At 41.9% G+C, this 17,524-nt stretch overlaps 1 protein-coding gene across 15 annotated transcripts in view; it reads right to left on the minus strand.

Moving 5' to 3' along the window:
* Nucleotides 1-17,524, minus strand: part of KIF13A (kinesin family member 13A) — a 218,491-nt gene that overhangs the window by 53,960 nt on the left and 147,007 nt on the right. For all 15 annotated transcript variants that reach the window (XM_021100217.1, XM_021100220.1, XM_021100218.1 and 12 more), the window contains exons 10-16: nucleotides 15,425-15,536; nucleotides 14,874-15,086; nucleotides 12,076-12,186; nucleotides 10,514-10,648; nucleotides 8,943-9,073; nucleotides 2,569-2,655; nucleotides 2,274-2,440 (exon numbers count right to left, since the gene is read on the minus strand). In XM_021100217.1, the coding sequence (XP_020955876.1) occupies nucleotides 2,274-2,440; nucleotides 2,569-2,655; nucleotides 8,943-9,073; nucleotides 10,514-10,648; nucleotides 12,076-12,186; nucleotides 14,874-15,086; nucleotides 15,425-15,536 (956 nt within the window). The remainder of the gene's footprint in view (nucleotides 1-2,273; nucleotides 2,441-2,568; nucleotides 2,656-8,942; nucleotides 9,074-10,513; nucleotides 10,649-12,075; nucleotides 12,187-14,873; nucleotides 15,087-15,424; nucleotides 15,537-17,524) is intronic.

Consider the following 17,524-nt stretch of genomic DNA (forward strand, 5'->3'; position numbering starts at 1 on the left):
TCCCACCTCTGGCATCTCAGCACTGTATCAGAGGATAGCGGTGTGTCCCATAGGAGCCCCATTTAGCGGTGGGGTTGGGGAGAGCATAGGGAAAGGGGAAATGTTCCTTTTACTTTTTTGCTTTTTAGGCCTGTACCCGTGGCACACGGAAGTTCCAGGAATAGGGGTTGAATTGGAGCTGCAGCCATCTGCCTATGCTGCAGCCACAGCAATGTCAGATCCAAGTCACATCTGCAACCTATACCACAGCTCATGGCTATGCCAGATCCTTAACCCACTGAGCAAGGCTAGGAGTTGAACCCATATTCTCTCAGATACTAGTTGGATTAGTTTCTGTTCTGCCACAATGGGACCTCCTCAAATGTTACTTTTAAATAGATAAAATCATCCATGGAGAGCAAGGCCTGATCTGAAATACCAAGTGGGTAACTCATAGTAACCATGAGCCAGGCCACTCATGAGTAATTGCTTTGGCTAAGAAGACTGGAGGAATTAACACGTACTAAATACTCACTGGTTATTCAGGGAGTTCATATATATATTTGGGAGAAGAAGGTAACAATTAGAGAAAATTAGATATCTGGGATGTGGGATGACACATGATTAAATGGATGTGACCTGAACATCTGCAGAGTTAGAGAATGGAGCCGTCTGGAATTCCGTAACCTCATCTGAAGAAAAGAAGCTCTCTTCCAATGGGCGTTCCTCCACCTGGAGTTTGGAGCTGAGTCCTCCTGTCACACCCTGTATCCATCTGGGCTTCCAAAAAACCACTCCCAGGAGACTCGCTGCTCAGGCATGTTGTTGAATGACCCATGAACATGATTCTGATGTCTGAGCATAGCTCTGGGATGTCAGATGGGATTCCTCCCAAATGGGTGAGCAGGTCGCAGAGGGGACTGGAATCTGAGTTCTTGCTGTGGTCTACCCTGTGCTGTGCTGTCGAATGCCCCAGGAGCTAATCTTAATCCCTAATCTTTGTGATGTTCTTTTTTGCTGTTACTTTACACTCTTTCACATTAATACATTACACTTGTTTTTCTATCTGACCATTTCTTTATGCTTGACTTTTATAATCAAAATGAAGGGTCCTTGAAGCTAAAACTCCAGAAATGGTGATGAAGGAAAAGGTCAAAATCTTTATTCTTAAGACAGAATCCCCGATTGGATACGCCAGAGACCTGACAATTCTCTAGCTAGGCTCCAATTCTTCTCAGATAGGCTTATTTAAAGTGTAGAGTGAGAAAGTAAATGTTTAAGGCAAGGGCTCAACTGTGAAAACCAAAATGCTCTCCAAGCATCTTGTCAGGCTGAGGCTGTCTGTCTCTGGGGTCACAGGTTTCCAGAGGCTCTCCCTGGTTTAAGATATGGATCTTTAGGTATCCAGGTATCCAAAGAGCAGGTGAATGGGAAAGTGAGCTGGACAAAGTCCAGAAACTAACTCTCTCAGGTGCTCCAGAATCTGGCCTCAACTATATCTCCGTGAAATAATTCTCGCCCCAAGAATGCTATGTTGTACCTGTGAACCCAGGAACTTTTCTGTCCTGCTTCTAGGTCCCAGGCACCAAGCCTGGGGAGATGGGAAAAGGGAGGGACAGATTTATAAAAGAGCAAGTAAGGAAAGAATCTGGTGTGTATTTTATTTAAGGCACTTAAATGTGTATGAAGAGGTAAAGGATTTCCTTTTAGACACAGAGACAAAGAGCTTGAATACAAACACTGAAAACCTTCTGGAAAGATTTAGAAATGATGCTTTAGGGAGACTCCACCTTAAAGATCAGAGACGGGGTCAAGTCAAAGTGCCTATAAAGCCTTTCATCCTAGCTATCATTTTGCAAAAGTTACCTGGGCTTATTAAATAAGTCTCTTTGATGGTAACATTTCCAATTGAGTTTATAGTAAAATGTTGTGACTTTAACCTTTACATTAGATTCTATTTTGAAATTCCTGGATTCATACTCTGAACAATTCAGAAATGGTGTGCTCAAAAATGGGATATCTGGAAAGAAATCCCTTCACAATCACTCTGTACTCTAGCACCATGGAAAGTTGCCGCAATTGGCTTGGAAACAAAGGGTCTCAAAAAAGGGACGGTCCACTTCCTGCTTATACCAGAGGGAGCAGACCTGGCCCTGGGATATTTTCATTAGCTCCTCAAAAACAATCATCTTTCTAAGGAATTAGCAACTGTATGTGCCTCAGTTTCAGAAGGACACTTAAGACATGCTTATAGAAATTGCCCAAGATGAAGGAATCCAAAGTTAAGGTCTTACCATTACTATTCAGCGTTTTCATGATAACTTCCATCTGTGCAAATTCATAGTTATAGTCTGGTTCTGAGGAAGCTTCACTGGCTGCATCCACGTCATGCTCTGGTGGGCCGGTTTCTTTTTCGAAGTCTTTCAACCAATCTCGCCGTTTCCTCTTCGGTAAGTTAATTCTGTGGGGTTTTTGGGTTTTTTTTTTTTTTTTTTTTTTTTTTTTTTTTTTAGAGTAAATAATGTGTTTTACACTCAGCTCACAAGAAAGATGTGTGAATGAAGACAGCAGTGAACACAAAGCTCTCACCTGAAGAAGTGGTTATTCCCCCACAGGATTCGATCCCCGTGCCACAGCTGGGTGGTGCTGCAGACCAGGGTGCCGTTGACACAGGACCTGAAGGAACACAGGATTGGGGGGTCGGGGGCATAGGTCAGCTGAACAGTGAAGAGCACAAAGCCCAGACCTAGGAGCTGAAGCAATAACTGGGGGAACGTTCCCTCACTAGACATATTCGACTAATACCTAATGAAGCAATAACAGAATGGTAACTACTATGGCAACACGAGATCTGGGCAAAGATGATCAAGGGACACCAAAAACCCTCAAAAGCAGTTGCACTCCTGAGGGAGATGGACAGCAATGCCTATGGGATATTCCTGACCATATTTGAGCTGAACCTGATCAAACTTTTATATCTAAATACCAACTTCAGAAGCACAGAGGGAAGAGGCTAAATGATACCCCGGGATGCAAGGGGCAAAATGTTAGGTGTCTTCAGCAAATGAAATGCAAGAAAACAAGGCAGGGGGTGGGTGTGTGGAGGAGAGAGGGGGCCTCATGGGCTAAAAGAAACCTAAGAGACATAACAATCAATGACGATGGTCGAATCTTCCCTGGATCTTGATTTCAAGAATGAGCTGAAAAAGATCCTTTATAAGACAATGGGGGGGAGTTCCCAATGTGGCACAGTGGGTTAGATAATCCAGCATTACAGATATGGCTCAGAGTCAACCCCTGGCCTGGGAACTTCCATATATGCCTGAGTGTGGCCATTAAAATAAAATAAAATAATATAAATGACAATAAAATATAAATCTATCAAAACATTATGCTGTATACCTGAAACTAATATAATACTGTAAGTCAATTATCCTTTAATAAAAATAAGCAAATAATTAGGGGTATGGAAAACAACTGTAATAGTCTCAATTACACAGTATATGTCACACCATAAATGATGTTCACCGGTCTCTGGGTTTGTGCTGGTCTGTGCATCTTGGACTTGTCTGAAACAAATTTTGAAGAAGCAACTGTGGAATAGACATGGGAGGTGGTCTTTCAATAGTGCGGTTTCCCTCACATTGCAACTTTCTACAGCTCATGGGCCATGCAGGGGCTGTGAAGTCAGGAGCCTAAATGAGTTATGTAGGATTTTCTGCTTATTAGAAGATCTCATCAACTGATCCTTTGACACAGCTAAAGCTCTGTCTTTGTGGCTTTTTTTAGTGGGAGAGGAAAAGTCCTCCAGATTTTTTAGCATGGACAATTTTAGTCTTCTTATAAATGTTTCCTTCACTTAAAGACATTTACTAGCCTTTAAGGGCAAAACAAAACATTATGGGGATAACTAATTAGTTAATTAACTGAAATTTAATTTGCTAAAAGACTGTCAGGTGAAGTTTGATGGAGAAAAATAAAGAGTATTACTTTGAGTTTTAATTTTTTTGTAAATTGCTTTTATCATATAGTCTCAGCTGGTTCCTTATCTTTAGGGAACTCTCAAGCTCAAAGTTATGGAACAAGGAGCATTCACATATGAAAAATGTTACCACATTTTACCTTTGTGGTAGAATTCAAATCTGGTGACTAAGATATATATATTTTTTTCTTCTTCTTTCTTTTCCTTTTCTTTTTTTTTTTAGGGCCACACCTGTGGCATATGGAAGTTCCTGGGCTAGGGGTCAAATTGGAGCTGCGGGCGGCAGGCCTACACCACTGCCACAGCAATGCCAGATCCAAGCCACATCTGCGACCTAGGCCACAGCTTGTGGCAATGCTGGATCCTTAATCCTCTAAGTGATGCCAAGAATCAAACCCGAATCCTCATGGATACTGTGTCAGTTCTTAACCCACTGAGCCACAACGGGAACTCCTAAAATTTTATTAATTAAAAGTACTCTGGAATATCATCTAAAATGTTTTTAATATGCCATACACAAACATAGGAAAACTTTGGTGTGTATATTTTACACTAACACGCTCCTATCCAAATGACTCGCAACATTGTGACTCAAGTTTTGAAAGTCTGTTTCCCATCTATTTGGAATTATATTCTGATTTATTCATCTGCCGAAAATGGAAAATGAGATCAGAATATGCATGCACATATTTGTCCCTTGTGAAAATTACTGAAAAGAAACCTTAACTAAAATTGAGGTCAAGAAGCCTCAAGAGGAAACTCACATCCTGCCATTACTTACCTCAAATGAAAGACGTCAGCTAATGACCCCAACAGGAAGAAACCTACCTTGTACCCCCAAAACAGGGGGGGTAAAGTACAACTATTCTGCTACCCCAGCAGGAAGAAGACAGGCCTCCTTCCTGCCTAGCAACAAGCCCAGCCAATAAAAACGCCACGGCTCAGTCAAGGAGAGGTGTCACTTGAACTTTTACTTTCCTCCAATGAACGTCCTTGCTAATGATTTCCTTTCCCTGACCCACCCTTCTTATTATGTAACTCTTCCAGGTTGTGTAACCCCTCAGAGGATCGTTCTGTCTGAGATGGTGCCTAATTCACGAACCATTTCATACAGCAATTCCATCTTCAAATTTACTCAAATTTGGAGGGTTTTGTTTGTTTTTTGGCTGTACCCGTGGCACGTGGAAATTCCTGGGCTAGGGATCGAACCTGTGCCACAGTTACAGTTTTGTGCCATGGTTGCAGCAATACTGGATCCTTAACCTGCTGTGCCACAAGGGAACTTCCTTGAATTTTGTTTTTTTAACACTATAAATATATACACATTTTTGTCAAAAGGATGATAGAAGATTTTTTTTTCCAATTGTATAGAATACTTATCTCTTCTACCTAAAAAAAAAAAAAAAAAAAAAAAAAATCAGTAGTCAGTTTTTAAGGAAAATATTTTCCCTTTGCTTATTAAAGTGTCTGAAAAACCCTCCAGAAATTCTAGGAATTGCAGTATGATCAACAGTAGAAATGTGTTACTCAGTGTCCTTTATTATTTTAAACTCTGAATTATAATTTTAAAAATACAATTCTTGGGATTTCCCTTGTGTCACAGTAGGTTAAGGATCTGGCATTATCACTGCAGCAGCTCAGGGTGGTGACATGGCATGGGTTTGATCCCTGGCCTGGGAACATCCACAAGCCATGGGTGTGGCCAAAAAAAAAAAAAAAAAAATTCAGGTTCTCATTCTCCCTAGCTACATATTAATTTTCAACAGCATCATCTCAATAGTGGCTACCAAATGGTCTTAGCAGATTCATAAACTTTTCTATAAAAAAGTTCAGTAGTGCAGTGTTATTCTAGAATAAAACTAAAACCAGTTCCAGAGGAAATTAGAGAAAAATAGAAGCTTCACCTCTCTTACATATCAATTACTATGTAGGTGGTTACACACACACCCCCACACACACACACAGCCCTGAACACACATATACACACATCACTCTGCCATTTGAGTATGCTCTTATTACAATAAAAAAAAAAAAAAAGTTATGGAAACTGCCTGGTTGGGTAGTCAAGCCAAGAAATTAGCATAAAAAGTAATTTCTGTTTGGACGCATGCCTAGGGCACTTGAAAGAAACAAATATAAAATCTCTCTGAAGGAATTTATATAGCCGCACCCAGGCCACCAGGACTTCCACAGATAAACTGCTGAAGATAAATAAGCACATCTAAAATATCATGACTGCTTTAGGAAGCAAAGTTATCAGCAGATACAACAAGCAGTTGGAATGAAGGGAATCTTCAAATTTGGAGAATAGGGTTTCCAAATAAGGGCAATAAAGTAAGTAAAAATAAAATTATTAAAGCACACTATGGAGTGAAAAACAAGACTCCACCAATAGAGACCAGGCTTATCTGAAAAAGGACTTCCTAAACTTCTGCAAATGAAAAACAGACACTGAAATGCAAAACTTAGGAGAATGGTTAAGCAGCAGGCAAGGCAGGTCATGAGAGAACTGGTGGATCTGAGGATAGATCTGAGGAAATAATGACTATCCCTTAATCCCTCGGGGCCTTCTCCTGCTGTGTCTCCCCAAACCTATTTCCATCTTCACAACCAAGAGTCTCCACCTGCTTTCTCACCTCACTGTCTTCCTTCCTTGCATTTTTTTCCTTCTCTAATCACCACCACATGACACCTAAATATCCCATGGTTGCGAGTGTCTTCCTAATTGCTATGTCCAACAGGAGCTCCTTAGCTTCCTCTCTGACTTCTTTAAATGTTCTCTTGCCCTGGATTCCATCATTGTATCCTGCTGTTTACTTCCATGGCTTCTGACTCCTTTGCCTCCCCCTCCTTCATGGATTATCTTCAGATCAGTCCTAAAACAATAGTTTAACTCTTCCACTATACACTGCAGCTCCACTTTCAAGACAGGCAATAGTGATAACACCCAGTTCTATATCTTTAGCGTCGTTCTACAGCCCTAAATACAATGTGCAACTGGAAATCTCACGTTCATCTCCCAAGGCACGCCCATGTCAAAGTATCCCAAACTGAACTCATTACCTATCATCCTCCAAACCTGTTACTCCTCTCATAGACCTTATTTTGATTTAGCAGCACTGTTTATCTAGTCTCTTAAGACAGAAATCTAACATTACTGACTTCTTTTACTGAGTCCCCATCTGGTCCCTAAGCACAAGACTAAACCTTGCTGACTCTCAAGTAATTCTGAAATACATTTTGTTCTCTATGACTTTTGCTACTGCTATGTTCCCACAACAATATCATAATAATAACCTAACAGATCCCTGACCTCCAGTCCTGCAAACCCTACACATTTTTAGAGTGATCAGATTTGCAGGTTATAAAGATCATTTCAGAAGGAGCCATTATCTCTCTGTATAATAACTATTGTTTCTGTCCATTCTCTTCCATCCAACTTTGAGTTACTCCATGTAGGCATTTCCAGCACAGAGCCTGGAGCAAAGTACACTGAATGTATGAACCACTACCCTGAGGTTATAGGAAAGGAGGAAATTGGGCAGGGTGGGAAAAGAAGAGGAGGATAAAAAACATGGAATTGAAATTGGACACGAGAAAATCTACTAAAAAAAAATCATTTTTAGATACAGTGTTAACAGAGAATATGATCAAATTATCATGTCCTGTGTATATGTGTCTACACATACATACATACATACATACACACACACGTATAATTTAGTTCGTCAATTTTTTAAAAAAAGTATAAAAAAAACCACAGCACTTTTAATAGGGGGATAGAGCATAAAGCCAAATTCTATTTGAACACGGAATAAGCAAAAATTATGGAATAGTATCATACCATTAAATATCTTAAACAATATATCAGTATAATGCATGGTCTTTAAATTCCATGAATCATGTATGTTCTTATTGTTAGTTTCATTTTTTCATCACTTAGCAATGTGTACGGGAGTTCCCTTCGTGGCTCAGCATTAACGAACCTAAATAGGATCCATGAGGATGTGGGTTCGATCCCTGGCCTTGCTCAGTGGGTTGAAGATCTGTGGTGTAGGTCACAGATGCGGCTCGGACCCTGTGTTGCTGTGGCTGTGGTGTAGGCCGGCAGCTGAAGCTCCAATTCAACCCATAGCCTGGGAACCTCCATATGCCTCAGGTGCAGCCCTAAAAAGAAAAAAAGAAAAAGAAATGTGTATGGCTGATATTAACAGAATGAATGCAGTTTTCTTCATAAAAATGTGTGTTCTGAATTATATTTTTTTAAAAAAGAAGTGCTATTTTTTTTTTTTTTTTTTTTTTTTTGCCCATTCCTGCAGTATGCAGAAGTTCCCAGGCCAAGGACTGAACCCTCGTCACAGCAATGACAACGCCAGATCCTTAGCTGAGATCCTTAGCTGTTAGGCCACCAGGGAACTGCTGAACTATAATGCTGTGCATCAATGAATATTGTTTTAAGACTTCATTTTAAACCTTGATATTATAAAATAACTCAAAATATCATTTACTAGAAATTAAAAAGTAAATATATTATCCTGTCAATTCTCAATTTTTTACATATTATAGCCTAGTTTTAGGCATTTTTCATACAATGGAGTTATCTGATTAGCTGCTTTTTACACAACACATAACACTGGGTAATCGCAACTAACTTTATTCAATATTTACGTGTGACAGGCATTGAGGCAGGTGATTTATATGTTGTGTCTACTATTAGCTTCATTTATCACACGAGGGAATTGAAGATTAAAGTATCTTATCTAAGATCACCCAGCCAGTCAAGGCAGAAGCAGCCACCCTGAAGCTAGTGCCCTAAATCTTGATTACACAGCTCTGGACAAGTGGAAAGCAAATCCCGAGAATCAAGTGCAGCCTTACCTTTGACAACACTGGGCAAACAGAAAGAGGCTGTCTGCTTCTGAAAATAAGGCACTTGCTGCAAACAAGCTATGTTAAGACACGTTTAGATAGGTTTTCTTACCTTGCATTTTCTTTTGGGGTGAGGGTGACCTCTCCATCGGATGCAATATCAATCTCACAGTGTTCGGGCTGAATTCCTATCCCAAAGAGCTGGATGTCCTGAGAAGTATCTGCACCTACCCTGGTATGGTCCTGGAAAGAGGTCATGAAAGTAAAGAACAAAATCTGTGCTTACAAGTAACTCAGCAAAAATATAGCACCATCAATGTGAATAACCTGACAGCACATGGCTGACAGTACTGCATGAACTGGATGGGAGGTGTGAGATCTGGTTCATTGCCAAAACCTCAAACTTAAGGCATATGAGGACTGTGACTCCTGGTGACTCAGCCCACTGCTCATTCCTGTCCTTTGTTCTATTGCTCTAAAAATCATTCAGTCGCTCTGATGATAATACTTCCTTATTCAACAGAGAGAGTGCAAGGCTTGGTCTTTCAAAATTAAGGTTTCAGAAACAATCCCTTACCCCTTCATCATCTCCTAAATGAAAAGATCTTAAGTCCATTAGTGGACTCTCAATAAGTCAAGGGCTATTTGTGTCCTATTTGTCTCTGGAAAAAGTAGAATAAAATGGATAATAGAAAATCGAGAGAGCAGAAATGGGCACAACACTGTAAATCATCTGGACTTCAATTAAAAAAAAGTTTTTTTTTTAAGCAAGAAGACTTTTAAAAGGAGTGAAGGCTCCTTTCTTCATTTCTAGCTGATCCTCCATTGCCTTCTGTATATTCACTAGGCAGACGAGAACCCTTGACAAAGCAGTTTGAGAACTGCTATAACAAGCTATGCAGCATAGTCAGTGGTAGAACCCTGAGGCCCCAAATGCCAAACCCAAAAGGCCGCTCATCTCTACACAGGAAGGGGATTATGGGAGCGGAAGTTATTTCCTGAGGATGTTGGTTTAGAAGGTATGGACATGGATGAACCCTAGCTGTCTAATGACCACAAAGGTCTGCTTTAGGTTTGTGCAGATCTTGAGATCTTTTTAGAATTACTGAGAAGCATAATGGTGACTCTCTGGAGCTTCTCAGAGTCCCTGTCGCCACAGCCAGCGATCACCCTGACATCCTCACTTACTCGTGTGCTTCCGATGCCTGCACAGCAAAGGAGCCCAACTGCACAGCCCCAGTATAACACAAAACAGTTTGTTTTCACACAAAATGGTAACCTGACTGTACTACCAATCTTATCTTTTTTTTTTTTTTGCTTTTTTAGGGCTGCATCTGCAGCATGTGGAGGTTCCCAGGCTAGGGGTCCAATTGGAGCTGCACCTGCCGGCTACAGCCACAGCCAAAGCCACATGGGATCCAAGCTACGTCTTTGATGTACAACACAACTCATAGCAACACCCGATCTTTAACCCACTGAGAGAGGCCTGGAATTGAACCTGCAACCTCACAGATACTAGTCAGGTTTGTAACCTGCTGAGCCACAGTGGGAACTCCCCAGTCCTCTTACTTTCAACAAGGGGCAAGCTGGATACAAAAAGCAAAATCATGGAGACAGATGCTCAAGTGGGACTTGCACATGAATGAATCAGGATGGCAACTATCTATTAATATACTCTCTTACCTTTAAATAATACACCAGAAGTTCGTTGAGAGCAGGGTCTGCGTTCAGGTTGACTAAGTAGCACTTGTCATCTCCCACTTTGATACCAGAAGTCTCCAGGGAAATCCCCATACTTTCAAGTTGCCGCTGCCTCTCCTGTGCACAGAAGCAGACAAAAGCAGGGCAGCTCTATTTGCTGCTCTTTTCATGAGATGTATCCATGGAAAGCTTAAGTCACTATTTCTGGGGACAAGGCCAGTGAAATTCTACTCAGCTCAACCAAGTTTACTGAGAGCCTAAAATGCGTGCCATCTTGTGTCAGTGTCACAGGGGCACCAGGGGTTAACCGAGCACCATCCTGCTCTTAAGGGGCTTCCAGTCCAGTGGAGGAGAAAAGACCACACAACTAGAAGCAGAAGAGGAGAGCCCTGTGCTGTTGGAGAAGAACAATAAGCTGCTGGGCTTCAGGGGAAGATCATGATGGGCTAAGAATCCAGGAAAGGCTTTAGGAAGAGAATACATTTGAGATGGTTCTTGAGGCATAAGAAGAATTTCAACAGGAAGAAATGGGGGAGTAGCGAGGTAAGGGCAGAATGTTCTAGGGGAAGGGTATAGGAAAACACAGTGAAGACTCTGGGCACACTGGATGACTTCAGGAGTTATGAGCCCCCAGCGCATGTGGGAAAGTGGAGGGGGGGGGCTGGAAGAATAGGCTGGGTCCCTTCTACAGAGGGCCTGGAATTCATTCACTTTTTGGGAGAAATATGTGTGTTTTAGGTACTGCTCTAGGGCTGGAAACACAACAGCAAACAAAACAAAGCTCCTTCTTTCATGAAAACTTCCATTCTTCTGGAAGGAGACCATAAAAAAAACAGAGAAGTAAAATAAAGAATTTCCAGTGGTGTTATATGCTCTGAAGAAACACAGAGCAATGGAGGTTATTGAAAGTTATAGAAAGTTAGGTGTGTGTTTGTCATTTCTACAAGAAACACATAAGCAGAAGGCTGGACTAGGTCCCAGTTACTAATTTCAAGCTACCTGATTGGGATGGTCCAAGACTTACATGTGGGCAATTCCAATGTTCATGAAATGCATAGGGTAGAGGTTCATATCTCACACACACAAACTAAGTCACACTTACACACTCACAAATGCTTATAGGATTAGTCCTTGCTTTTTATTTTATCTCAAGGAAAGTTCATACAGCATTTTGTAATAAGCCCAAAGAATCCAACACAATAAAGAATGATGATGTGCCATATGTTATTAATTCTCTGCCAATCAGGTAGCTGCATGCTTTGCCAGAACAGATTTTTGTTTAAATGTGAAAAGCAGGACATATTAAAGATATTTCTTATATCCTGTCCATACAAAATCGGTGCTCTCCAACAGTTCTGTCAAATACAGGGACCAAATTATAGTTGATAAAAGACAAGGAAGTCAGTGTCTAAAAGGGACTTTATAGGCTCTGGTTCAGCAGAAAGAGGTCCTTAAAGGACCTTATGAGGATGACAAGTGCCTAAACAAGAAAGACAGCAAATGAAAAGGAATCACAATATTTTAGGCCCAAATTATCAAGCTACCTGTGCAATTTCTTCTGTTTTCCTCAGCTTCTCTTCCCAAGTCACTGTTAATTCTTTTATCAGCTTTTCAGACTCTTCGAGCTTCTCTTTCAGTTCAGGGGCCTTCATAGCCTTTAAAATGAAAGCAGAGATATCTGATTTTCTCATTTTTTTCCACCATTATGTACAAGACAACCCTTTATTGTCCTTCTTAAGTAGTTATCAACTGTCTGTTGGACACAGTTAAGCCACCCACTGTCGGGGGGGGTCGGGGGGGGTGGATTTAGACTTTTAATAATCAAATGAAAGAGTAAATGACTGCTACTCTACAAGAGAAAAAGAAATTCCAATGCCCTGAATTAAGATGATACAAATCATCCCAGAGTAATTTTATCCATCATATCACGTTTAAAGGCCTAAAAGGTGCTAAAGTTCATTTTCAAAGTAGAAAAGTATGAGGACAAGTTACTCAAGTAGATTTCTTCTTCAATAAGACAGAGATCAACACACATCACCAATAAGCACATTCCAGTTATATCAACCGACCAGGGAAGGGGCAGATTATTTTATTTTTTTCTTTTTTCAGCTGCACTCTTGACATATGGAAGTTCCTGGGCCAGGGAATGAACCCAAGCAGCACCAGAGAGACCAGACAGATTCTTAGCTCACTGTGCCACACTGGAAACTCCCAAGACTCATCTATTTTAAAATTTGAGTCTGAGCCATTTAAACTACTTTTCTTACTGATGGTAATAAACTTAGCATATTTATCACTCACTTGGAAGTGGACATCTGGTTAAAAGGGCAGTAATTTCCCTCTGAGTTTGCTCAGTGAGAATAATTAAGAGGTCTAAATATAGATATACACAGCTTAAGAAATTTAGGGGGGCCTCGGAGTTACTGTCGTGGCACAGTGGTTAACGAATCTGATGAGGAACCATGAGGTTGCGGGTTCGATGCCTGGCCTTGCTCAGTGGGTTAAGGATCTGATGTTGCCGTGATCTGTGGTGTAGGTCGCAGACGCGGCTCGGATCCTGCATTGCTGTGGCTCTGGCATCGGCTGGCAGCTACAGTTCCGATTCAATCCCTAGCCTGGGAACCTCCATATGCCATGCATGGGAAGCGGCCCTAGAAAAGGCAAAAAGACGGAAAAAAAAAAAAAAAAAAAAAAAAAGAAATTTGGGCGGGGCCTGCATTTGGCCACCATATGCGTTGACACCTTATAGTAACACGAGCCTCCGCAGAGTATAACCCTATAAACAGGAAAGATGGGAGAGCTCAGACAAGAAGCTGAAGTGGCGACGAGGTGGAGGCTGGCTGAGGATGCTTCAGTCTCACTGTGTTAACAGAGTCTGAGAGTGACGTTTAGTGCAGGGTTCAAGGGGATACACACGAAAATTCTAGATGAACCTGTTGTGGCTCTTCTTCTTTACCCTTCCCCCAGGCACCTTTGTATCCATCTGACCTAGATTATACAGTCATAGTAGAAATGCAGATTCAGAGACAAGAAGGAGGATGTAGATTATCCATCTACAGACAAATTCCAGAGCCACTACACTTTCCTCCTAAGATCATGACTCTTATCAAAGTGTATCAGCATTCTGACTTTTCAGGCGTTCTGCTACCTTTCTTGGCATCAATAAAAAGAATTATGCTTGATGCACTCAATGATGATTGTAATGATGATAATGACAAAAAGAGCAACATTTTTTGAGCATTTAGGATGTACAGGGCTAAGTGCTAAGTGTGCTAAGTGCTTTGCAGCATCGATGTTGTACTAGGAGTTAGGGATTAAAAAAAAAAATTAATAAAACACAGCTTCCTGCACTTTAGGAGTCTGTGGCTCAGCGGAGAAAGACATGTAAACAAACAGCTGTAATGCAACTCCACGTCACCAATAGATGGAGTATGCAGATCCCTGGCTTTGACTTCTTTTGTTTGTGAGGTCAGCAGAGAGTGGTATGAAGGAATGTGAACTCAGAAGCCTGAGGCACACACCCAGGCCGGGCAGGTGGAAGCACATGGCTGAAGGTAAGGCCCTCGGCCCCCTCTCAGCCCTAACTGCTATTTCCATGAGACAGTGCCTCAGCTGGCAACAACTCTTTGGAAGGAGGTATGGTTATTCAAGTCTGGGTAAAGCCAAGGAAAGATGGTAGCAATGCAAGATTATTGATTTTGTTCCCTGTCAGGAGTTGATATAAATGCACAACAAAAATACGATAAAAAGAGGAGGTGATACACAACGAACGTCTCTGAAAATGGCAAGGCCATGTGGGAAGATAATCTATGATGTGAAGCAAAGGAGCACATTTGCTTCTCAGGATCTCCCACTGGAAGAGATCTGGGCTCAAGGGCCAACGGCCTGACTGAAGCAAACAGGCAGCAGCAGCAGCGACACCCTCTCTTTTTTTTCTTCCACTGGCTTTTTAAACAGCTTTATTGAGGTATAATTTGCATACCGTAACATTCGCCCACTGTGTCCATAATTCAATGAGTTTTAGTACATTTTCAGAGTTGTGCAAACATCACTACGATCCAAGTTTAGGGCATTTCCATCACCCAGAAATATTCCCTTGAGTAAACAGGCCGTCAAGCTCTGCCCTCAGCCAACCCACTGATCTGCTTTTCTCTAGCAGCCCCTCTCTCGGTTCCTGGGATGGAGCCTTGTGACACGCACAGCACTCAGCACGGAGAAGGCGCCCGTCAACTCAGAGCTGCTGAACACAGGGAGGGGACCCGGAGCAGCAAGCGAGCCATGGTTGCACTGGGACCCCCCAAGCCAGGGAGCTGGGATCTCAGGGAGCGGGGGCCGGGCGTACCTCAGCCTGGGACAGCTGCTCTCTCAGTTTCTCCACTTCCTCCCGCAGCTCCCGGATGACTTTTGCGTTGGGATCCTCGTTCACCACGGCATGGTTGACGATCCTTTTGGCTCGATCTGCGTATCTCAGGGTGGAGAGGGTCTCTTCGTAATTGTCTGCTGCTGGGCTGATGGTGGCGATCATAGAGGTCTGGCTGTTGCCCCCCAAATTGTCCTGCGACGTATTTCAAACAGCATCTTAGAAACCAGGCCCATTCATTCCATGCACAACACACCCGAGGGGGAGCAGCATCGTGGAAATGGGTTTGTATTTCACAGATAATAGGATGACCACATGAAAGGGTCTCTATTCACAGCCAAGCATGATGCCTCTTGAACGCAGGATAATGCAAGAAAGGACAGGAATAAGTTTTCATCCTGTATGTTTAGGAATCAGGATGAAGCACTGCGGGGGGTTCCTTGTGTATTTAGTTAGCTTTACACACACCACTCAGCTGTCACCTTTGAATCAGCCAATTTCTAGTTGGAAAAGAACATGGAACAATGAATTACCTTAAGAAGCCAAGTGAGGACCGAATCACGATAAGGCACAAATTTGTTTTTACCCTTGCCAGCCGCCTGGTCAGCCAGCGATGAGATAACCAACCCCAAGGTTGTCAGTGATCTGCCCAGAGAAAAATTAAAAAAAAAAAAATTAGTTTTATGGAGCATTTCTGTTGTATTCCTAAAAGAAGAATCCTTCTAGGAAATAAATATAAAATATGCAGAGAAATTAGTCCCTAGAGTTGATACAATCAGGTCTATAATAATTGTTACGAAGCTGAAAAAAGGGAAAACAAAAACTTCATTAATTTAAAAGAATGAATTTAGAATCCCTGTGGAATCTATTCTGTTCAGTCATAGGACCTGTGAAACATTCATTTCAGAACCTGGAAACATACATTTAAAAGGTCACACTCAAGAATTATAATTTACTCCAAAGATTATGTTTAAAGTCTGAGCCATTTACTCTTTGGGTCTAAATTGGACCATTCTGGCCTCTGATTTTCCCAGAGTAACCATGTAACTTGCAGAGCCCCCTTCCAGGACACGTTACATGATACATCCTGCTCATCTGCTTAGAGCCGGCAAGCTTGTTTCAACGTGGAGTTACTGCACTTGAACAAAAACAAAGAACTACTCCAGCAGAATCTTGGAGGCTTTCCCAGGCCCACTAAGTCAGAACCAGTAAAAAAATACCTCCAGGTGATTCACATGCACATTAAATTTTGAGAAGCGTGGATGAACAATACCCAGAGTGATACAGACATTCAGGTGCCAGGCCTATGAGTCTCCAAATGTGGTGACTTGTGGTCTTGTTAGAAATGCACATTCTTAGGCCCTGGCTCAGACTTGGTGAATCAGACACTCATAGCAGGACTCAAGAACCTGACTTTTTCTCTCTCTTTTTTTTTTAGGGCTGCACCTGTGGCATATGAAGTCCCCAGGCTAGGGGTCCAATCAGAGTTGCAGTTGCCAGCCTGCACCACAGCCACAGCCACACCAGATCCGAGCTGTGTCTGCGACCTACACCACAGCTCATGGCAACACCAGATCCTTAACCCACTGAGCAAGGCCAGGGATCGAACCTACATCCTCATGAACTAGTTGAGTTCGTTACCGCTGAGCCACGATGGGAACTCCCTAGAACCTTAGGTTTACCAAGCCTCTCGTGTGATTCTGATGCAGGTAGAGTCTCAGAACCACTGGTCTAGGCTAATGAGTTTCCCCTGATGGTTAATACGTGTTCTCTGCACTTGGGGTCGAAGTCAGAAAGGAAACAACAGTGCTACTGTGGAACGAAGGACATGCTTGTGTATCACAACTAAGCACCAATTTCTCTTTTAAAAGGAAATCAATCGGACCCCAAGTTTAGCAGCCACATAAGAAAAGTCTCAGGACATCTCCCAGGATTGAGAGGAAGGTTACATGATATCTCAAAGACAAATGCTTTATAAATGATTTTAAAATGAAACATTACTCCTTTTTTTTTTCTTTTTGCCTTTTCTAGGACTGCTCCTGCAGCATATGGAGATTCCCAGGCTAGAAGTCTAATCAGAGCCGTAGCCACTGGCCTATGCCAGAGCCACAGCAATGCGGGATCCAAGCCGTGTCTGCAACCTACACCATAGCTCATGGCAACGCCGGATCCTTAACCCACTGAGCAAGGCCAGGGATCGAACCCACAACCTCATGGTTCCGAGTTGGATTCGTTAACCACTGAGCCATGACAGGAACTCCAAACATTACCACTTATTTATAAACACAAGGAAGGGCACAAATCAACCCATGACTCGAGGTTAGCAACTGAAAGACCAGACAGCTCTCTTTCTAATGTTAATAATAGATTTCCATTAAATAATGAAGGGAATAAAAGCAGATTTCCCACAAAACAAGATTCTCTGAAGGTAAGTCACTGAAATACAAAGCAACTCCAAGAGGTAGAAAAGGAGCCAGAATTTTAGTAACTAACAGCCATTACTGCCAAGTGACATAAATATGTACACCATAATTGACAGACTTCAAAGTTAAATAAATCTACCCCAAGAGAAGTGAAAACATATGTCCACATGGAAACTTGTCTGCAAATTCTCATAGAAGCTATATTCACAA

Source organism: Sus scrofa, chromosome 7 (genome assembly GCF_000003025.6).
Source record: "Sus scrofa isolate TJ Tabasco breed Duroc chromosome 7, Sscrofa11.1, whole genome shotgun sequence".
NCBI lineage: Eukaryota > Metazoa > Chordata > Mammalia > Artiodactyla > Suidae > Sus > Sus scrofa.